The sequence below is a fragment of the Chiloscyllium punctatum genome, chromosome 12, assembly GCF_047496795.1.
Source record: "Chiloscyllium punctatum isolate Juve2018m chromosome 12, sChiPun1.3, whole genome shotgun sequence".
NCBI lineage: Eukaryota > Metazoa > Chordata > Chondrichthyes > Orectolobiformes > Hemiscylliidae > Chiloscyllium > Chiloscyllium punctatum.
In genome coordinates this window covers 22,769,725-22,786,673 of record NC_092750.1, presented here as the reverse complement: position 1 = coordinate 22,786,673, position 16,949 = coordinate 22,769,725, and the positions used below count along the sequence as shown (strand labels likewise).

At 39.2% G+C, this 16,949-nt stretch overlaps 1 protein-coding gene across 2 annotated transcripts in view; it reads left to right on the top strand.

The window, feature by feature from the left end:
• Nucleotides 1-16,949, top strand: part of stab1 (stabilin 1) — a 282,900-nt gene that overhangs the window by 46,123 nt on the left and 219,828 nt on the right. For both annotated transcript variants that reach the window (XM_072582082.1, XM_072582081.1), the window contains exons 6-10: nucleotides 1,989-2,084; nucleotides 5,441-5,560; nucleotides 12,381-12,577; nucleotides 13,394-13,524; nucleotides 16,490-16,605. In XM_072582082.1, the coding sequence (XP_072438183.1) occupies nucleotides 1,989-2,084; nucleotides 5,441-5,560; nucleotides 12,381-12,577; nucleotides 13,394-13,524; nucleotides 16,490-16,605 (660 nt within the window). The remainder of the gene's footprint in view (nucleotides 1-1,988; nucleotides 2,085-5,440; nucleotides 5,561-12,380; nucleotides 12,578-13,393; nucleotides 13,525-16,489; nucleotides 16,606-16,949) is intronic.

Sequence of the window (16,949 nt, the reverse complement as noted above, 5' to 3'; positions counted from 1 at the left end):
ATTGGGGGTAACCTTCTTCGCTCTCCCATACACCTCCAATTTTGGTGTCATCTGCAAACTTACTAACCATACCTCTTATGTTCACATCCAAATCATTTATATAAATGATGAAAAGTAGAGAAAAGTAGAATTTTCCAGCATTCCCTATACCTACCAGCTTTTCCTTTCACCCTGACAGGAATATACTTTCTCTGGACTCTTGTTATCTCATTTCTGAAGGCTTCCCATTTTCCAGCCATCCCCTTACCTGCAAACATCTGCCCCTAATCAGCTTTTGAAAGTTCTTGCCTAATACCATCAAAATTAGCCTTCCTCCAAATTAGAACTTCAACTTTTAGATCTGGTCTATCCTTTTCCATCACTGTTTTAAAACTCATAGAATTATTGTCGCTGGCCCCAAAGTGCTCCCCCACTGACACCTCAATCACCTGCCCTGCCTTATTTCCCAAGAGTAGGTCAAGTTTTGCACCTTCTTTAGTAGGTATATCCACGTATCAGAATCAGAAATTTTTCTTGTACGCACTTAACAAATACCTCTCCATCTAAACCCTTAACACTATGCCAGTCTCAGTCTATGTTTGGAAAGTTAAAATCCCCTACCATAACCACCCTATTATTCTTACAGGACATGGGCCAGGTGATGGCAGGTGAGACTAGATTGGGTTGGGATATCTGGTTGGCGTGGACGAGTTAGATCGAAGGGTCTATTTCCGTGCTGTACATCTCTATGACTCTGTGACTCTAATACTTTATTGGCTGTGAAGCATTGTGGTGATGCCCTGAAGTTGTAAAAGTCACTACATTAAATATAAAGTCTCTTTTATTGATGATACTTTTTATTCCTTTTTCTCCATCTGAATTGAAAGTCTCGTTATTATCTCTTAACCTGCTTTAATTCTGTCGAGAGAAAAGTAGGATAATTTACTAGTCAAAACCTACTCACAGTGAATAAACATGTGAACTTCACAGTGTGAATTGAGAATCATTTGTTAAGCAAAAGACAACTGTTTTCTGTTTATTTGAGCACTATTTATTATGAACTTCTTCCTTTTTTATTTCTATGCTCTAATTATTTGAGCTCCCCAATTCTTCAAAAGGCCTCGTCTCCTTGTTAGGGATGTAATTATATAGGCTTTGCATGTCTACCAAGTTGTATGCAAATATCTGGTTTTCATGCCTGAGATTTGAGCATATCTTGCCAAGATTTTCACCTGCAAGCATCACAACAAACCTCAATCTTACCTTCACTAAACATGGATCCTTCCATCAGAGTTCACTGTTGTATAAGAATGTCGAACCTGAAAGCGTTAATGCTGAGGAGTGCATTGAGCACTTCCCAATACGATAATGTCACATAGACCTATTGGCAAGGGAAGGGAATTCTTTATGATCTCGAAGGTATAAATTCTAATATTTAACCCTTCCTTGTTGTTTCAGTAACAACGTTGACCATGCTAAAGTAATCTGTACCTATTTGCTATCATGAAGTAAACCATGTCTTATTTAAATCAAGAGTCAGAGACTCTTCTCATTAGACTGTCAGGTGAGTTTCTTCTCCCACGCTAGACCAGGCTGGCCCTATAGATTGTTACTATGAAAGAGGATAGTGACAGCAAATTTGTGAGTTGGATCTTAAGCCATGATGAGCTGAGATTTGGATTCATGTTACAATTAGTAGTCACTCGCTAGACAGTAGGAACTCACACTACCTCTCCTCACCTTAACCAATGGCCATTGAAGTGAATTGCAGAATCTTGGCTGGGAACCATCAAACCTCAGCACAACAGGAAGATCAAACATGTTACATTCCTGGCATGTATGATGCAACTGATACTGAGTTCACATTCAAATTATTGCTGTACTATCAATGTTTAAAATTCCTTAAATGCATTCAACCTTAAACTATTGAAAAATCTTACTTGCTGGCAATCAGAATCGATACTGAAAATGTTGTTTGCTGTTTTTAACTCCATTATGTTTATTTGAAGGATGCAGGTGTGTACATGGAATCTGCAGCAATGGGATCACTGGAAATGGAAAGTGCATTTGCTTTTCTGGTTACACTGGGCCACAATGTGACCAAGGTAATTATGCTTTCTTAATGTAACTTAGTTACTAGCACTGCAATATGATGTAATGGGGCAGCTTCAGCCTATCGCACTAATCTAAAAGGATTGGGTGAAACATCTAGAGTGGCACGGTGGCTTAGTGGTTAGCACTGCTGCCTCATAGTCCAGGGACTTGGTTTCGATTCTATCCTTGGGCAACTATCTGTGTGGAGTTTGCATGTTCTCCCCTTGTCTGCATGGATTTCCCCCGGGTGCTCAGATGTGCAGGTTAGGTGGATTGGCCATGCTGAATTCCCCATACTGTCTAGGAATGTGCAGGCTAGGTGGGTGAGACATAGGAAATGCAGGATTACAGGGATAAGGTAGGGGGCTGGGTCTTGCTGGGATGCTGTCTGGAGGGATGGTTTGGACCCAAAGGCTCAAATGACTTGCTTCTGCACTGTAGGGATTATATTATATTATATTATATTAAATTCCTCATTGAGGTCAACAAGAAGTAAATTGAGGCATGGTATAAAATTAGTGCTTCACTGTTGAATTTCCTGCTTGGTTAGTCAGATTAAAATTATTCCTGCTGTATCAGCAGACCTAGTGTGATGCACGACGGAGAGCATAAGGATCTCTCCTGGAATTCTCTCACTTACACCCTTAAGAATTAGGCCTCATCATTGTTCAGAGTCAGCAAGCAGAAAACAGGCTCTTGTTCAGACAGAACAGGTGTAAATCCTGGTGGTCGGTTTGATGAAGATCTCAAAGACACCTGGGAAGGTGTGAGGTACAGCAGCCCAGGCTCCCGAAAAAGTGGAGAAAATACTTTTTTTTACAAAAAAAAGTGAAGCACAAGGCAGTTTTACTTTGGAATTTAGTCTTTTTGCAACTAGCTATAGCACCATTGTTAAATGAACTGAGAGAATGTGAATCGATTTGTGAATCGATTTCAAATTCTGGAGAAAGTTTTGTTTGTATTTACTTCTATTGTACATTTTCTTATTTCCACCAAATTGTTTATTTTTACGCTGTATATGTTTTAGAAAAACTGCAAACTTTCTAGAGCACCTTTCGCATACAGCTCCTGTCTGGATATTCAGCCTTAAAGTATTGAAAGTCAATTTGTACATTAATTTTGTTAACTAGCAGTGATGGTCAGCAGTGGTTAGTCCCCTTAATCTTTGCTACATGTACCTAAATTGTAGGTAAATGCTTTGGCATATAAGGCAAATCACACAAGTCTCTATTATGCTCAAGAAAGCTACTGTTAGGTACCTGGCAACAGATTGTGAAAATCTGGAAAATTAGGTGACAAAAAGTTTCATGCTGTCAAGTCTAGTGCTTGGGTGCAAATCTATATGGAATGATGAAGTTTACTATTTCCAGCTGGGAATAGCCATTAAATACAAAGTCCTTCGGATTGAATTGGTAAGTGGAAGGGAAGGAAAACATTATTCAATAGAACTTTCTTGACACATAGGAAGAGGAGGAATATTGCAGGAAGAAGTATGGAATGAACTATTCTCTGTGGCCTTGTCATACTTGACTTAGAAACGTTTAACTGCTAGATTGTCCGCACTGATGATAATTGAGTTCTGCAACATTGTTTAAGTTGAATTCAGGATTCTTGTTATTAATCAGAAGAAACAGTGTTTTCAGTTATGATATTTAGTTTATAGATTTCCTTGGAGTGACATTTTAAAAATTTTGCATTATGGATGACCAGATCCTGTTTTTAAATCAAGCTCAACAGCTCAAATTCAAATTATTTACTGATATGGTGGGACAATTGCTCCTTGCAGTGCAGTACTGTAGAATCACACTATCTTAGAATCTCAGAATCATTACGTTGAAGAAAGGGGCTATTTTGTCCATCATGTCAGCACCAGCTTTCCCAATGAGCCTTTCAGTTTATGCCACTCCCCAGCCTTCTCCCTGTAACCCTGCAAATTCTTCCTTTTTAGATCAAGTCAAGAGTATAACAGGACCTTGATCAGATGGGCTGATGGACCAAGGAGTGGTAGATGCAACTTAATCTAGCTAAATGTGAGGGGCTACATTTTGATAAAGCAAATCAGGGCAGGATTTGTGCACTTAATGATAGGGCCCCGGGAAGTGTTGCCGAACAAAGGGATCTTGGAGTGCAGGTTCATAGTTCCTTGAAAGTGGAGTTGCAGGTAGATTCCTGCCTTTATTCATCAGTGAGTATAGGAGCTGCGAGGTCATGTTGCGGCTGTATGAGACATTGGTCATACCACTTTTGGAATACTGCGTTTAGTTCTGGTCTCTCTGCTACAGGAAAGACGATTTTAAACTTAAAAGGGTTCAGATATGATTTACAAGGATGTTGAGACAAAAATATAAATTGCTGGAAAGGCTCACAGGTCTGGCAACATCTGTGGAGAGAAATCAGAATTAATGGTTTCGGGTCAAGGGACCCTCAGAACCTAGAATATCTGGTCAGCATGGACGAGTTGGATCGAAGAGTCAATTTCCATGCAGTACATCTCTATGACTCTAGACTAATTTAATCTAATTGTTTTTTGAATCCTTCAATTCAACATGCCTCCATCTGACTTTTCAGTAGCACATTGCAGATCATAACCATTAACTGTGTAAAAGAAGTTTTTCCTCAAATCCCTTTTGCTTCTTTTTATCATTTATTTTAAATCTGCACCGTCTTGCTCTCGCCCCCTTCATGAGTGGGAACAGTATCTCTCTATCTTTTCTGTCCCTGCCCTTCATGATTTTGAGCGCCTCTTATCAAATCTTCTCTCAGCCTTCTTTTTGCCAAGGAAAACAATCTTAATCTTTCCAATCTGTCTTCATAACTGAAGTTTCTTATCCCTGGAATCATACTTGAGTATTCTTTCTGCACCCTCTCCAGTGCTTTCACATTCTTCTGAAAGTGTGGCACCCAAAACAATCAATAATACTTTAGGTGAGGTTGGACAATGTCATAGACAAGTTTAAGGCAACCACCTTTCTCTTATACTTTGGGCCCCTGTTAATAAAATGCTGGACACTGAATGCAATATTATCCACTTTTTTTAACCAGTCCTGCCATTTTCCATGACTTGTGTACATATACACTCAGGTTCCTCTGTTCCTGCACCTTCTTTAGAACTATGTCCTTTCTTTTATGTTCTCTTTCCATATTCTTGCTACCAAAATGAATTGTCTTACATTTCTCCATATTGAACTTCATCTGCCACCTGTCCGCCCGTTCCTTCAACTTGTCCATGTCCTGTTGAAATGTTACACTATCGTCCTCATTGTTTCCAATGCTTTCAATTTTCGTATCATCAGCATATCATGTTACAATTTGAATGTGATAATGCAATGTACAAAGGGTGGAATAATTGTTTGTTACTTTTCCTCAGAGCATCCTGCTTGCAAGTCACTGCAATGTGGAAAAAACACACAGTGTGTCGAAGAAACAAAGGGGACATTCACCTGCAAGTGTCTGCCTGGTTTTCTGAAGTCTGAAAGGACCTGTAAGGGTAAGGAAGTTTACTCTCTCAGCACTTAACAGTTTGCAGAGAATTTTGCTCAAAATTTGAGAATGAAAATAATGGTTTTCGCCAGTTCATGATATTTATTTTTAAAACCTTTTCCGTCAATGTTTACAAAGTACTTGCTGCTTTTTTTCATTTGTGCAGTGCATTTATTAAACTGGGGTAGAGTCTTATTTATGTGTTTTTAACTACTTGCTTCCCATATTCCATTTGTTTTCATCATTTTTTGGCAGTTGTGTCTTTCCATTGTCGATCAATGTATTTCGTTGCTGTTTTGATGGGTGTACTATTGTAAAAACACTTGGCACAAGGCTGTTGTTCTCTTAATTTGTTCTCACAGGGTGCCTCGCTAGAGATCTCCATTCCATTTGAAAAGAAAAAGTAATTAACACACAATTAATGAACAACTTACTGAAAAGGCAGTGTAATAAGTTAGTAGTGAGAGACATTTAAGACCATCAACTAATGATGGAAGGGAAAGGTTGGGAGAAATTTTTTTCTTTATGAAAGATTGCGAAGAACTGAAGGGCCTCAACCAAAACAATGTTTTGATACAGTGAAAAGATTTGTTTTGCATGTGGTACAGGCACACCATACCATATAAAGTACATTAGGTGATAGAACATAACGAAGAATACAATCTTATGGCTGCGGGCAGGTGCACAATGAATGAGGTCAACATTAAATTTACAATTTGAGAGGTCCACTCAGAAGTCTAAGAACTATGCAGAAGAAGCTGTTCTTGAATCTGTTAGTATGTGTTTTTAAGCCATTGTATATTCTGCCTGCTTCAAGAGATTATAACTGGGGTGGGAGGGGTCTTTGATTATGTTAGCTGCCTTCCTGAGGCACCTAGAGGTATAGATGGGGTCAAAGATTGGAAGGCTAGTTTTCATGATGGACTGGGCTGTGTTTACAACTCTCTGTAGTTTTTTTATGGTCCTGGGCAGAGCAGTTGCCATACCATGCTTTCTAGGGAGCATCTGTAAAAAAAGTTGGAAGCAGAATCTATGAAATGGAAGTAGCTAAAGATTTGGAAAAGAAATGTGTATTGGGGAATGATAGGAGAATGACATTGAGCGATATTTCAGAATTGGCATAAGCTTGACTATTTCCTCTGTCCTAATAGTGTCAAGACAGTAGCAGTCACAGATCACAGTCAAACATGTGTTAGAAAAGAAATAGATATTTTGATCATGAGTCATTATTGCCCCTTCATTATAGGCTGAATGTATCATGCAAACACTCATGGGGTGCCTTTGTGCGGTAATACTCAATGGTCTTCCATATTTATTTAAATCGCTTGCTTTGTGGTGTGGCCAAAACTCTGGTGATGAAATGCTATATTTTAATTAAAGCTAAGTTATTGGCAAGACTCTAGTATCAATTACGAGTCTTCATATAGGGAATAAGAAAAGATTAGGTTAACATAGGTGTGGGAGTCTTCTTTGAAGTCGCCAGAAGTTTATTATTTAATTATATTGCTTCAAGACTGAATGTGTGCCTGAGTTACCAAAGATCTGCAGATAATACTGTTTCTGAGTAAATGTAATGTTACTAATTCCAAGTGATTTAATTCCCCAATAAGGTGACTCATTGAAAAGCAGATTACTGCAGATGTTGGAAACATTTCTCAGACAAACATTCTTCTTTGTGAAAATAAGTCAAGCTAAGTGTAGAAACGTGTTATTAAATAGATTTTCTAAAATTGAAGTTTTCATGGAGTTAGTAACTTTTCACATTCTAACCTTGTGCAGATTTGTTGGCATGTTGATGGGTGAGAGGATGTATGAGAGATTTAAGCAGAAACCCAAACTGCATTTACAAATGCCGAGAAGGCTAAAGCAGGCCCTAATTAAAGTATTCAAAGTTTTAAAAGAATTTGAAAGTGTAAATAATGAAAGCTTTTGTTTTCAATTGCAGGGGATCAAAGCAGGGCACATAATTTAATGATTAATACTAAACACTTGGAGATAGAATGTAACAAAGCTCTCACATGAAATTGTTATAACATGGAATATATTCTACTGAAGTTGATTCAAACATAGCTTTTAAGAAAGAATTGGGTAAGCATTTAAGGAAGAGAAATATTAAAGGATTTGAAGGAAGCGTATAGGAGACATTAGAGACGCATTAGGGTCATTTAAGCAACTCTTGGATAGGCACATGGATGATAGTAAAATGAAGGGTATGTAGCTTAGTTTGATCTTAGAGTAGTATAAAAGGTCAGCACAACATCAAGGGCTGAAGTTCCTGTACTGTGCTGTACTGCTCTATGTTCTATGTTTTGATAAATTTAACGTGAATCTGGGAGATTGTAGCTGGGTCAAATTTCTTCTTAACCGAAACTTGAGCAATGTTTTCGTATAATATATGCATTTATTTGGATATGAAAGTATAATACCATGATCATCAAACATATTTGTTTACAGTATTTTTGTTTACTTATGTATTTTTAATAATTTTGATTTTAAGTGTGTATTGCTTGACACACATCCTAACATAGATTATACATCACAGAAACGGGCCATTCTCTGACCAGGTTCCCACTCCACACGAGTCTACTCCCATGTTATTTTCAGCTGTCCAACTTTTCAGCATATCTTTTCAATAGACCTGTTTAGTTTCCTTTTGAAAACATCTAAACTACTTGCTTTAATCACTTTTTGGCACAGCATTCCAAATTCTAATCACTCTTTGACTAAAAACATTTCTCTTCATTTCCCTAGTGGATTCATAAGGAACTATCTGAGTATTGTGGGCAAATCAGAAACTATGAGCCATGAGTAGACATGTCATTTTCCCCACTTCTGCTCTTTCCAGTCCATTTATAATTTTAAAGATCAACCCACCAAATGCCACAACCAACTCACCAAAGTCAACATGAAGAAATTGATTTACAATAGCACAATGATTTGTAGCAGCACACTGATTTCTGAAATTGCCTGTTGAATTCTTCTGCTAACTTCCTCAGGTGTGCACAGATGTTTTCTGTGTGGAACCGTTTTTATTTGCCTTTGACGTTTTCTGGTATATTTCCTTCAGACTTGGAACGTGTTGCAGGATTTAATTTTTCACTTGGGAGCACCATAGATCCTGTTTCAATTTGAATGCATTCACAGTACCGATCATATATGCTGAGTGTTCTTCCTGCAATTCACAGTTCAGTTCAATTGGTTTTGATATTATATTGGTAAAGATGAGCAGCCACGCATTATCTGAGAACTCAATGTACACTTCACACCTGAAAAGCGACTGTTTCAGGCATCAGATCTACAAAACTTTGCAGAACCTCCCCTTGACTTAATCACCTCACATTAGCATGGAAGATTAGTTCACTGTAGGCAGAATCAAATTCGATGAATAAGGATTTAAACACGAGATGCTGGTGTGCTGATACTTGAATCAAGTTTACAATCCTGACAATACTGATAATGTTACAAAGTCCACATAGCTGGTGCAACCTCAGTTGAGACGGAAACTGGTTTCTTGGCTGGATTGTTTTTGTCAAGCACGTATCTTTTTGAATTAGTTGGAGCTATCCTCATCCCCCCCTTCTCTCTTTATGGGCAAAAGGGTGAGAAGATCATCTTTAGTTGCCATATCCTACTGAATTATGTTCACAATAACCTAACAGTTGAACTGTGTAATTCATGTCAATGGATTTCATTGAACTTTATTCACAGTCCTTCAGGTCCTACAGTAGTTGCTGAAAGATGTCTTTAGCCAAAGATTCCACTCGTCTTGCTATTATGGAAGTACCAAGGGACATGCTGTGGATTGCTGTTAGTTTTTAATCCTATTTATTAAAATCTTTGAATAAAGAGTCAGCGGCCACAGTCGATGCCTCTTTAATCATTACACCACCTGTGAGTGATTGTTTGTGTTTAGCTAAAGGATGGCAAAGCAAGATGATGCTTCAGTTCAGACTTTATCCTTTCGCTGCTGATTTTCAAAAAAAGGTTTTCAAAGCAGCCTTCAGTTCTCGCAAACTTCCCTTTTCCAGAGCATACTATTTAAGGGAAAACTATCCTGGAATATGTTGTGTGTCACTGTGTATTTTGCTCCAAGTTCCCTTCCCCATTTATTGATATACTTTGGTGACGCATAAGGTAAACTCTCTTACAGTTATAAACAGGAATTCATTTTCCCATTTCACATGGAAGTTGGACATTGTTGATTTATTTTTAGATAATCCAAGTTCATCACGCATCATTAATGCTTCATTTTGTGGTTCGCGATGTCTCAATCATACAAGTAGTACTGCAGGTTGGCCTCTGGAACATCCTGGATGTTGCTGGCTCCTGGAGGTACAGGAGCTCACTTCTGTGTGATTGTGATTTGTTTTGGAGACTCCAGTCAGATTGTGTAGCACAGATATCAGATATGGGATGCGGCAGCATTCCCAGTAATTTTTATTTGTATTGTATCGACCTATTAGCTAAATGAACAATAAAAACTGCAGGTCCAAAGACAAAAGCCGAAAGAAGCAAGACTAGCAGAGCAGCTCTTGCATGGACATGATGAGCTGAATATCCATGCCTCCTATGTTTGTAGCTGAAAATGTGTTGCTGGAAAAGCGCAGCAGGTCAGGCAGCATCCAAGGGCTGATCCCATCCTGAAGAAGGGCTGATGCCCAAAACGTCGATTCTCCTGTTCCTTGGATGCTGCCTGACCTGCTGTGCTTTTCCAGCAGCACATTTTCAGCTCTGATCTCCAGCATCTGCAGTCCTCACTTTCTCCTCCTATGTTCGTAGTACTGTAATATACTGGCTTTATGTATCAGTTCCGATTTTATTTCTTATTTACTTATCTGCACTGCTATCATAAAACTTACCATGTATTGATCATCCATCTGAACTAAACTGAAACATGATGCAACAAATTGCAATCCCAGTTAAGGCACACACTTTTCTCCAGCCCTGTGGGCAGGTGGGGAGATTGACTGTCTGAGAGCACACAGTGAGGGATCACAGGCAGGTGGGGAGATCGACTGTCTGAGAGCACACAGTGAGGGATCACAGGCAGGTGGGGAGATCGACTGTCTGAGAGCACACAGTGAGGGATCACAGGCAGGTGGGGAGATCGACTGTCTGAGAGCACACAGTGAGGGATCACAGGCAGGTGGGGAGATCTACTGTCTGAGAGCACACAGTGAGGGATCACAGGCAGGTGGGGAGCTCGACTGTCTGAGAGCACACAGTGAGGGATCACAGGCAGGTGGGGAGATCGACTGTCTGAGAGCTCACGGTGAGGGATCGCAGGCAGGCAGGTAGATCGACTGTCTGTACCTCTGCAATTGTCCAGTCTTTGCAATCTATGTCTTTGTACCGAGGGTCACAATGGCTGTCAGCCTGTGACTGCATACAGAAGATGATGTACTAAAAGGCACCTGAGTCAAAGAGTGGCTGTCAGCTCATCAGTCAGCACTGAAGTCAGTGAGGCTGCACTATGAAGTATGTAGAGGCTAGCACTAAGTAAGTGCAAAGTGAGTGAGTGCTAAGGAAGCAACCATAGAATGCATCCATTGTAGATGCAAGAGATGCATCTGCCCCCTCGCTCAAACTGATCTGGCAGAATCATGCAAGACATGGGTGTCCTTGAGTTCTGAAGTGACGAATTGATAGGCTGCAATGTGTAAATTGGTCTACCAGCAGGTATTGTAATGTGGTGAGATGGGTGTGTTTGCTGATGATAACTTGTACGGATGAAGGGTCAAGGAAGGTGGTGGCCATGGTCCTTTTGCTGTAATATACTGGCTTCACATATCAGTTCCTATTTTATTCCTTATTTACCTACCTGCAATGCCATCACAAAACTTACTTTACCCTGCAATGATTGTCCACCTGAACCAAACTGAAACATGATGCAACAAGTTGCAATGCCCGTTAATTGCATTTTTCTCCAGCCAGCGTGGGCAGGCGGTGAGATCGACCGTGCAGGGGGCCTTGTTGTGAAGAAACTGTTGACAGAGGGCTGCAATTTGTATTTGGTGAACTGTAGCCACCAAATCCCTGCTCTGATTTGTATGTCCAGAGTTTGTACCATCTAGTTTCTAGAGGAAAGAGAGAAGACTTGGGAGTGTCATGTAAATGGAGCAAGTTGGACTTTAGTGAAATGCAAATGCATGAACAGACGGTACTCGCTGCTCAATGGTAATATTCTGAGGTCACCATTTTTGGCTTGAGGGGAAAATTGTAAAAACTTGGTCAGTGTTGAGATTCTGATTTTTAAAAATTCCATGTTTTCCCATCTTTCTTACCACAGTAGGGAAGGGGAAATTCCACCCTGTATGGGTCATCTGTAAGTCTTCTCTTTTCAAAAGAGGCAACTGGAACTTGTTCAACTTTCTGGTATTAGTAAGCTCTTAGCTCTGGTAGCATCTTGACATATAATTTTCATTTGCACGCAAGCCAGTGCTTCTCCATCTTGTTTACAGAATGAAGACAGAGCAGTGTGCATTACTTCTTAAGTATGGCCTGACCAAACCTTGTTCACACTTGCATGCAACCTGATCTTCCAGTTAAATGATGTAAATTGTTGCCAATATTTTTGAACGTAGGTGGTACCACACCATAAAGCATTTGGCAACGGTTTCATCTATATTAATGAGTATATGATGCACAGTACAAATTAAATGATTGTTAATAATTAATTCATACATACAGGATTATTATGTAAACTCTTTCATCCTCTTTGGGTGGTGCCAGTTTTTTATAGATTGTTACTATATAACATATTTGTCAGAGAAATTTATGTTCAGTATTTTTTAATTAAATCCTTTATTTGTCATTCTGTATTCTAGCAATAGATCCATGTACTACAAACATCTGTGACAAGAATGCAGACTGTGAACACCTTGGTGAAGGAAAATATAAATGTACCTGTCATCTTGACTATCGTGGAAATGGAAAGATTTGTTTACCAATCAATCCTTGTAGTGTAGATAATGGTGGTTGTCCAGAAAATTCTACACAGTGCATGTATGAGGGACCAGGGAAGGTACATTTAACAAAATACTTGATTCAGTTTGCATGTTATTATTTACGATTTATTCATGAAAATTTGTTATTAAATGATCTGAAATCAAAGTAATTCAGATTAACATGTTTGGTTCAGTTCCCTGGTAATAGTTGATAGTAAGTCTCTGGTTTTGTTCTGATATTTTCTGATTTGATCTGTAGAGAATGTAGGCAGGGGTAATAGGGAGCAGTTCAATTGGCCTCAACAAATCTAGCTCATTGGGAGAGAAAGCATCCAGCATTTCCACTCCTGATTGCTATCCAATAGAAGTAAAGGTAAAGTCACCACAATCCCACCACACCATAGGGCTGCTGTCTTAGAGACGGACAATTGGTGGTGTTATACTGTGAGAGTCACCACGCCTCAGGTGAGGGGAGAGGTTGAGAAGGAGAGTTCTTAATGGTAAACTCAGTTAGTGTGGGAACTGAACCCATGCTGCTGACCTTACATTGCAAACAGGCCATCCAGCAACTGAGTTAACCAACCCCAACCATCAGTAATCTGACCAAGAATATATATGTTGTGAGCACATTTGACAAATAAGACGGGTGTGAGCAAGGTCTACAATCAAAATTGTTTCTAGTACTCAGCTTCATGTGTTTCATGTGCAGAATGGTTACTTATTTTCTGTAATTGAACAGGAGGATAATCTACACCTTTAGAGCTATGGGCCAGAACAGGAAAGAATAAAAGAAAATTGTTTGACCCATGCATGTTTTCAAGTTACATATATGAAGCCTCTGGTGATTTTATAACAGACAAAGAATTCTATAAAAATTTATTTTCTTTTTAAAGTCTTCTTGCAAGTGCAAGGATGGATTTGCCGCCACAAATTCTTCACAGAGTTGCATCTTGAAAGATGTTTGCAAGCCATCACTCTGTAACAAGACAGCAAAGTGTGTAACTGTGTCACCAGGAAATTTTGAGTAAGTGTTTGCGAGCAAATTCTTTGATATTGATGTTCTGCTGTTGATCTCATTAAACACATATCACCATTGGAACATAAATGTGCTGCTCATTTATTCCATACAATGAAGAAATCTAGAGGAGACCATAAATTCACAGGTATAATTGTAATGTGTACAGTATACACAAAGTCACATGGAATTCATGGTAAACTGGTAAGTTGGATACAGAGGTGGTTTGATCATAGAAGACAGAAAGTAGCAGTGCTTTTCTGACTAGAGACCTGTGACCAGTGATGTTCCAGAGGGATCAGTACTGGAGTATCACTTTTTGTAATATATATAAATGATTTGGAAGAGATCACAGGTGATGAGTTATTTATGTGGATGGATTGGGGAGTGCAGATACTGAGGATTGCCAGAGAATACAGCAGGATAAAGTTAGGCTGGAAACTTAGGCAGAGATATGACAGATGGAATTTAATCCAGACACATGCAAGGTGATGCATTTTGGAAGATCTAATGCAGGAGGAAAGTATACAGTTCGAAGCATGCAGAGGGATCTAAGCATACAGATCCATAGTTCCCTGAAAGTGACAACACAAATGGATCATATGGTCAAGAAGGTAAATAGCATGCTTGCCTTCATCATTGGGATATGGATTATATGTGGGCAGCACGGTGGCACAGTGGTTAGCACTTGCTGCCTCACAGCGCCAGAGACCTGGGTTCAATTCCTGCCTCAGGTGACTGACTGTGTGGAGTTTGCACATTCTCCCTGTGTCTGTGTGGGTTTCCTCAGGGTGCTCCAGTTTCCTCCCACATTCCAAAAAAATGTGCAGGTTAAGTGCATGCTAAATTGCCCATAGTGTTAGGGGAATGGGTGTGGGTGGGTTGTGCATCGGTGTGGACTTGTTGGGCTGAAGGGCCTGTTTCCACACTGTAAGTAATCTAGTCATAAACATTGTTACTGCTGTATAGAACTTTAATATTTGGAATATTATATTTAGTTTTGGTTGCCACTATCAGAAGGATGTGAAGGCTTTGGAGAAACTACAGAATGGTTTACCAGGATGTTGCCTGGTTTGCAGTGTATTAGCTACGAGTAGAGATTGGACATGATTGTTTTCACTTGAACATTGGAGACAGAGGGCACCTGATAGAGATTTGTAAATTATGAGTGGTATGAATAGAATTGGTAGTTGAAGTCCTTTTTGCAGGATAGAAATCTCAATTACTAGGGGATGCAGTAGATAAAAGGGGGAAAGTTTAAAGGACATGGGAGAGGCAACTTTTTTCACAAACGTTAAGCTTCTGGAGTGCATTGCCACAGGATGTGGTAGAAGCAGAAACAATGACAATACTGACGAGACAGCTTAGCAAATACTTGCATAGGCAGGGAATGGAGGGATTATGGACTATGTAAAGGCAAAAGGATATGAGTTGAGAACCCTGATCACCATCTAATGAAGGATAATGTTATATTGTGTTTTTTTTAAATGTGAGCCTCAGTTAGGGCCGAAAAGTGAGGACTGCAGCTGCTGGAGATCAGAGTTGAAAAGTGTGGTGCTGGAAAAGCACACCTGACTCTCCTGCTTCTCAGATACTGCCTTACCTGGTATGCTTTTTCCGGCGCCACACTTTTTGAACTCTGATCTCCAGCAGCTGCAATCCTCACTTTTTCTGAGCCTTAGTTAGCTCAATGTAGAATAGCCAGTTAAGATGTTTGAAATGATTAATTGCAATCTTTCTGTTAATTTTTTCCATGGCTTCATGAAGGTATGAGCACAGTTTTCCTGAGGTTAATTCCACTACCACATGATCTAGAATGGCCCTAATTGCTGGAGTTCTCTCCTAAGCCTGTCTACAATAGTAATAGTTGTTTTGTTAATCATTAAACTGCAGCATTGGTGCTGCCAGTTGATTTCAGATCCCATTTAGCTCGAACCTGAGAGAGAAAGAAAGGGTCTGATGAAATCCTGCAATTGTCTACTTTGTAGGTAATTTTTTTTAGCTTATAATAGGGTGGTTTCAGCTCGCTTCTGTTGACGACGTACAGACCCCAGTCATCATATTAATGCACTGGCCTCTTTACCTTGCTTTTCTTTGTTGTGAAACTCCTTAAAATCTGACCTTTTTGACTAAGCTTTTGTTCATTTGTTTTGTTATCTTCTCATACGGCTATGTGTTGTATTTGATTCTATAATGTCTCTGTGAAATGTTTTGGGATGTTTTGTCACATTAAAGACACTTTACTATTATGTAGTTCATTTAGTGACATCTCCAAAGTGATGGTGAACATTTTCAAAATCTACTTTTGCTGTCAGTTGTAATCCACTTAGTAACAGCTTTGCTTCATTGGATCAGAAAGTTGGGAAAGTTCATTTTCGCTCCTAGTACTTGAACACAAAGATCACAGCTGAAGTGCTGTGCTGTTAGAGGCACTGTCTTTTGAAAAGTTAATCCAATGCCCTGTGTGACCAAGTAGGTGTATATAAAAGAACCCGTAACACCATTCATTGAAAAACAGAGGATTTATTCCTGTTCAATATTTGCCTCTCAACATCACAAAGAAACATATTATCTGGTCATTATCATATTGCAGTTTCTTGGAGCTTGCTGTGCATAAATTGGCTGCTGTGTTTCCGACATTACACTGACTAAAGTGCTTTGGGAGGTTCCATAGTGATGAAAGATACTTTATGAATGCAAGTATTTTTCCTTGTTATTTCCAAAGAACAGATGTGACTTTTAATTTTTTTGTCTTCCTATCATTAACGGTGAGATCTTTGAATCAATTTTTCCTGAATCCAACTTGCAATTTCTTTTCCAGTAGAAGCAACTAAATTGTTAAATATAAACTGAGCATAACTTTCATTAAAACGATTCTTTCAAAAGTTTCTTTACTTTAGACTATGTTTAAAATAAATGTAATTCATTGGATCACAGTGGTTGATTCATTTATGCTGTTCTTTTTAATGTTCAGGTGTGTCTGTAAACCCAATGAGATTGGAGATGGCCGTAAATGCATTGGCTCCATAAGGGAGGTGATCCAAAAACTTATCACCAACCAGTACAGCACTGCGTCACTTCAGATGTTTGGTAAATTTTCCAATATTTCTCCAAGTATTTTATGTTTGAATTATTATAACATGGCCCTTTCTTCTGAACCCTTTAGATTTTCACTTGCCAATACAAGGACCACCAATTATTAGGAGTGAGAAGATGGCTTGGATTTGAAAACTCCTTTTTAAGACACCATTCTTGCCACTATTTAACTTGGAGAATGGCTGTATTGGATGTGGCTTAATTCTGAGAGAGAAACAACATTATCTGTGCAAATTTCAACTGTGTTCCTGCTACTGAGTACTGGTTCAGTACATCCACTGATCTGGATAGACTCGTATCTCTTTGAGGCTTAGATAATGGTGAACATGAGTGTTAAG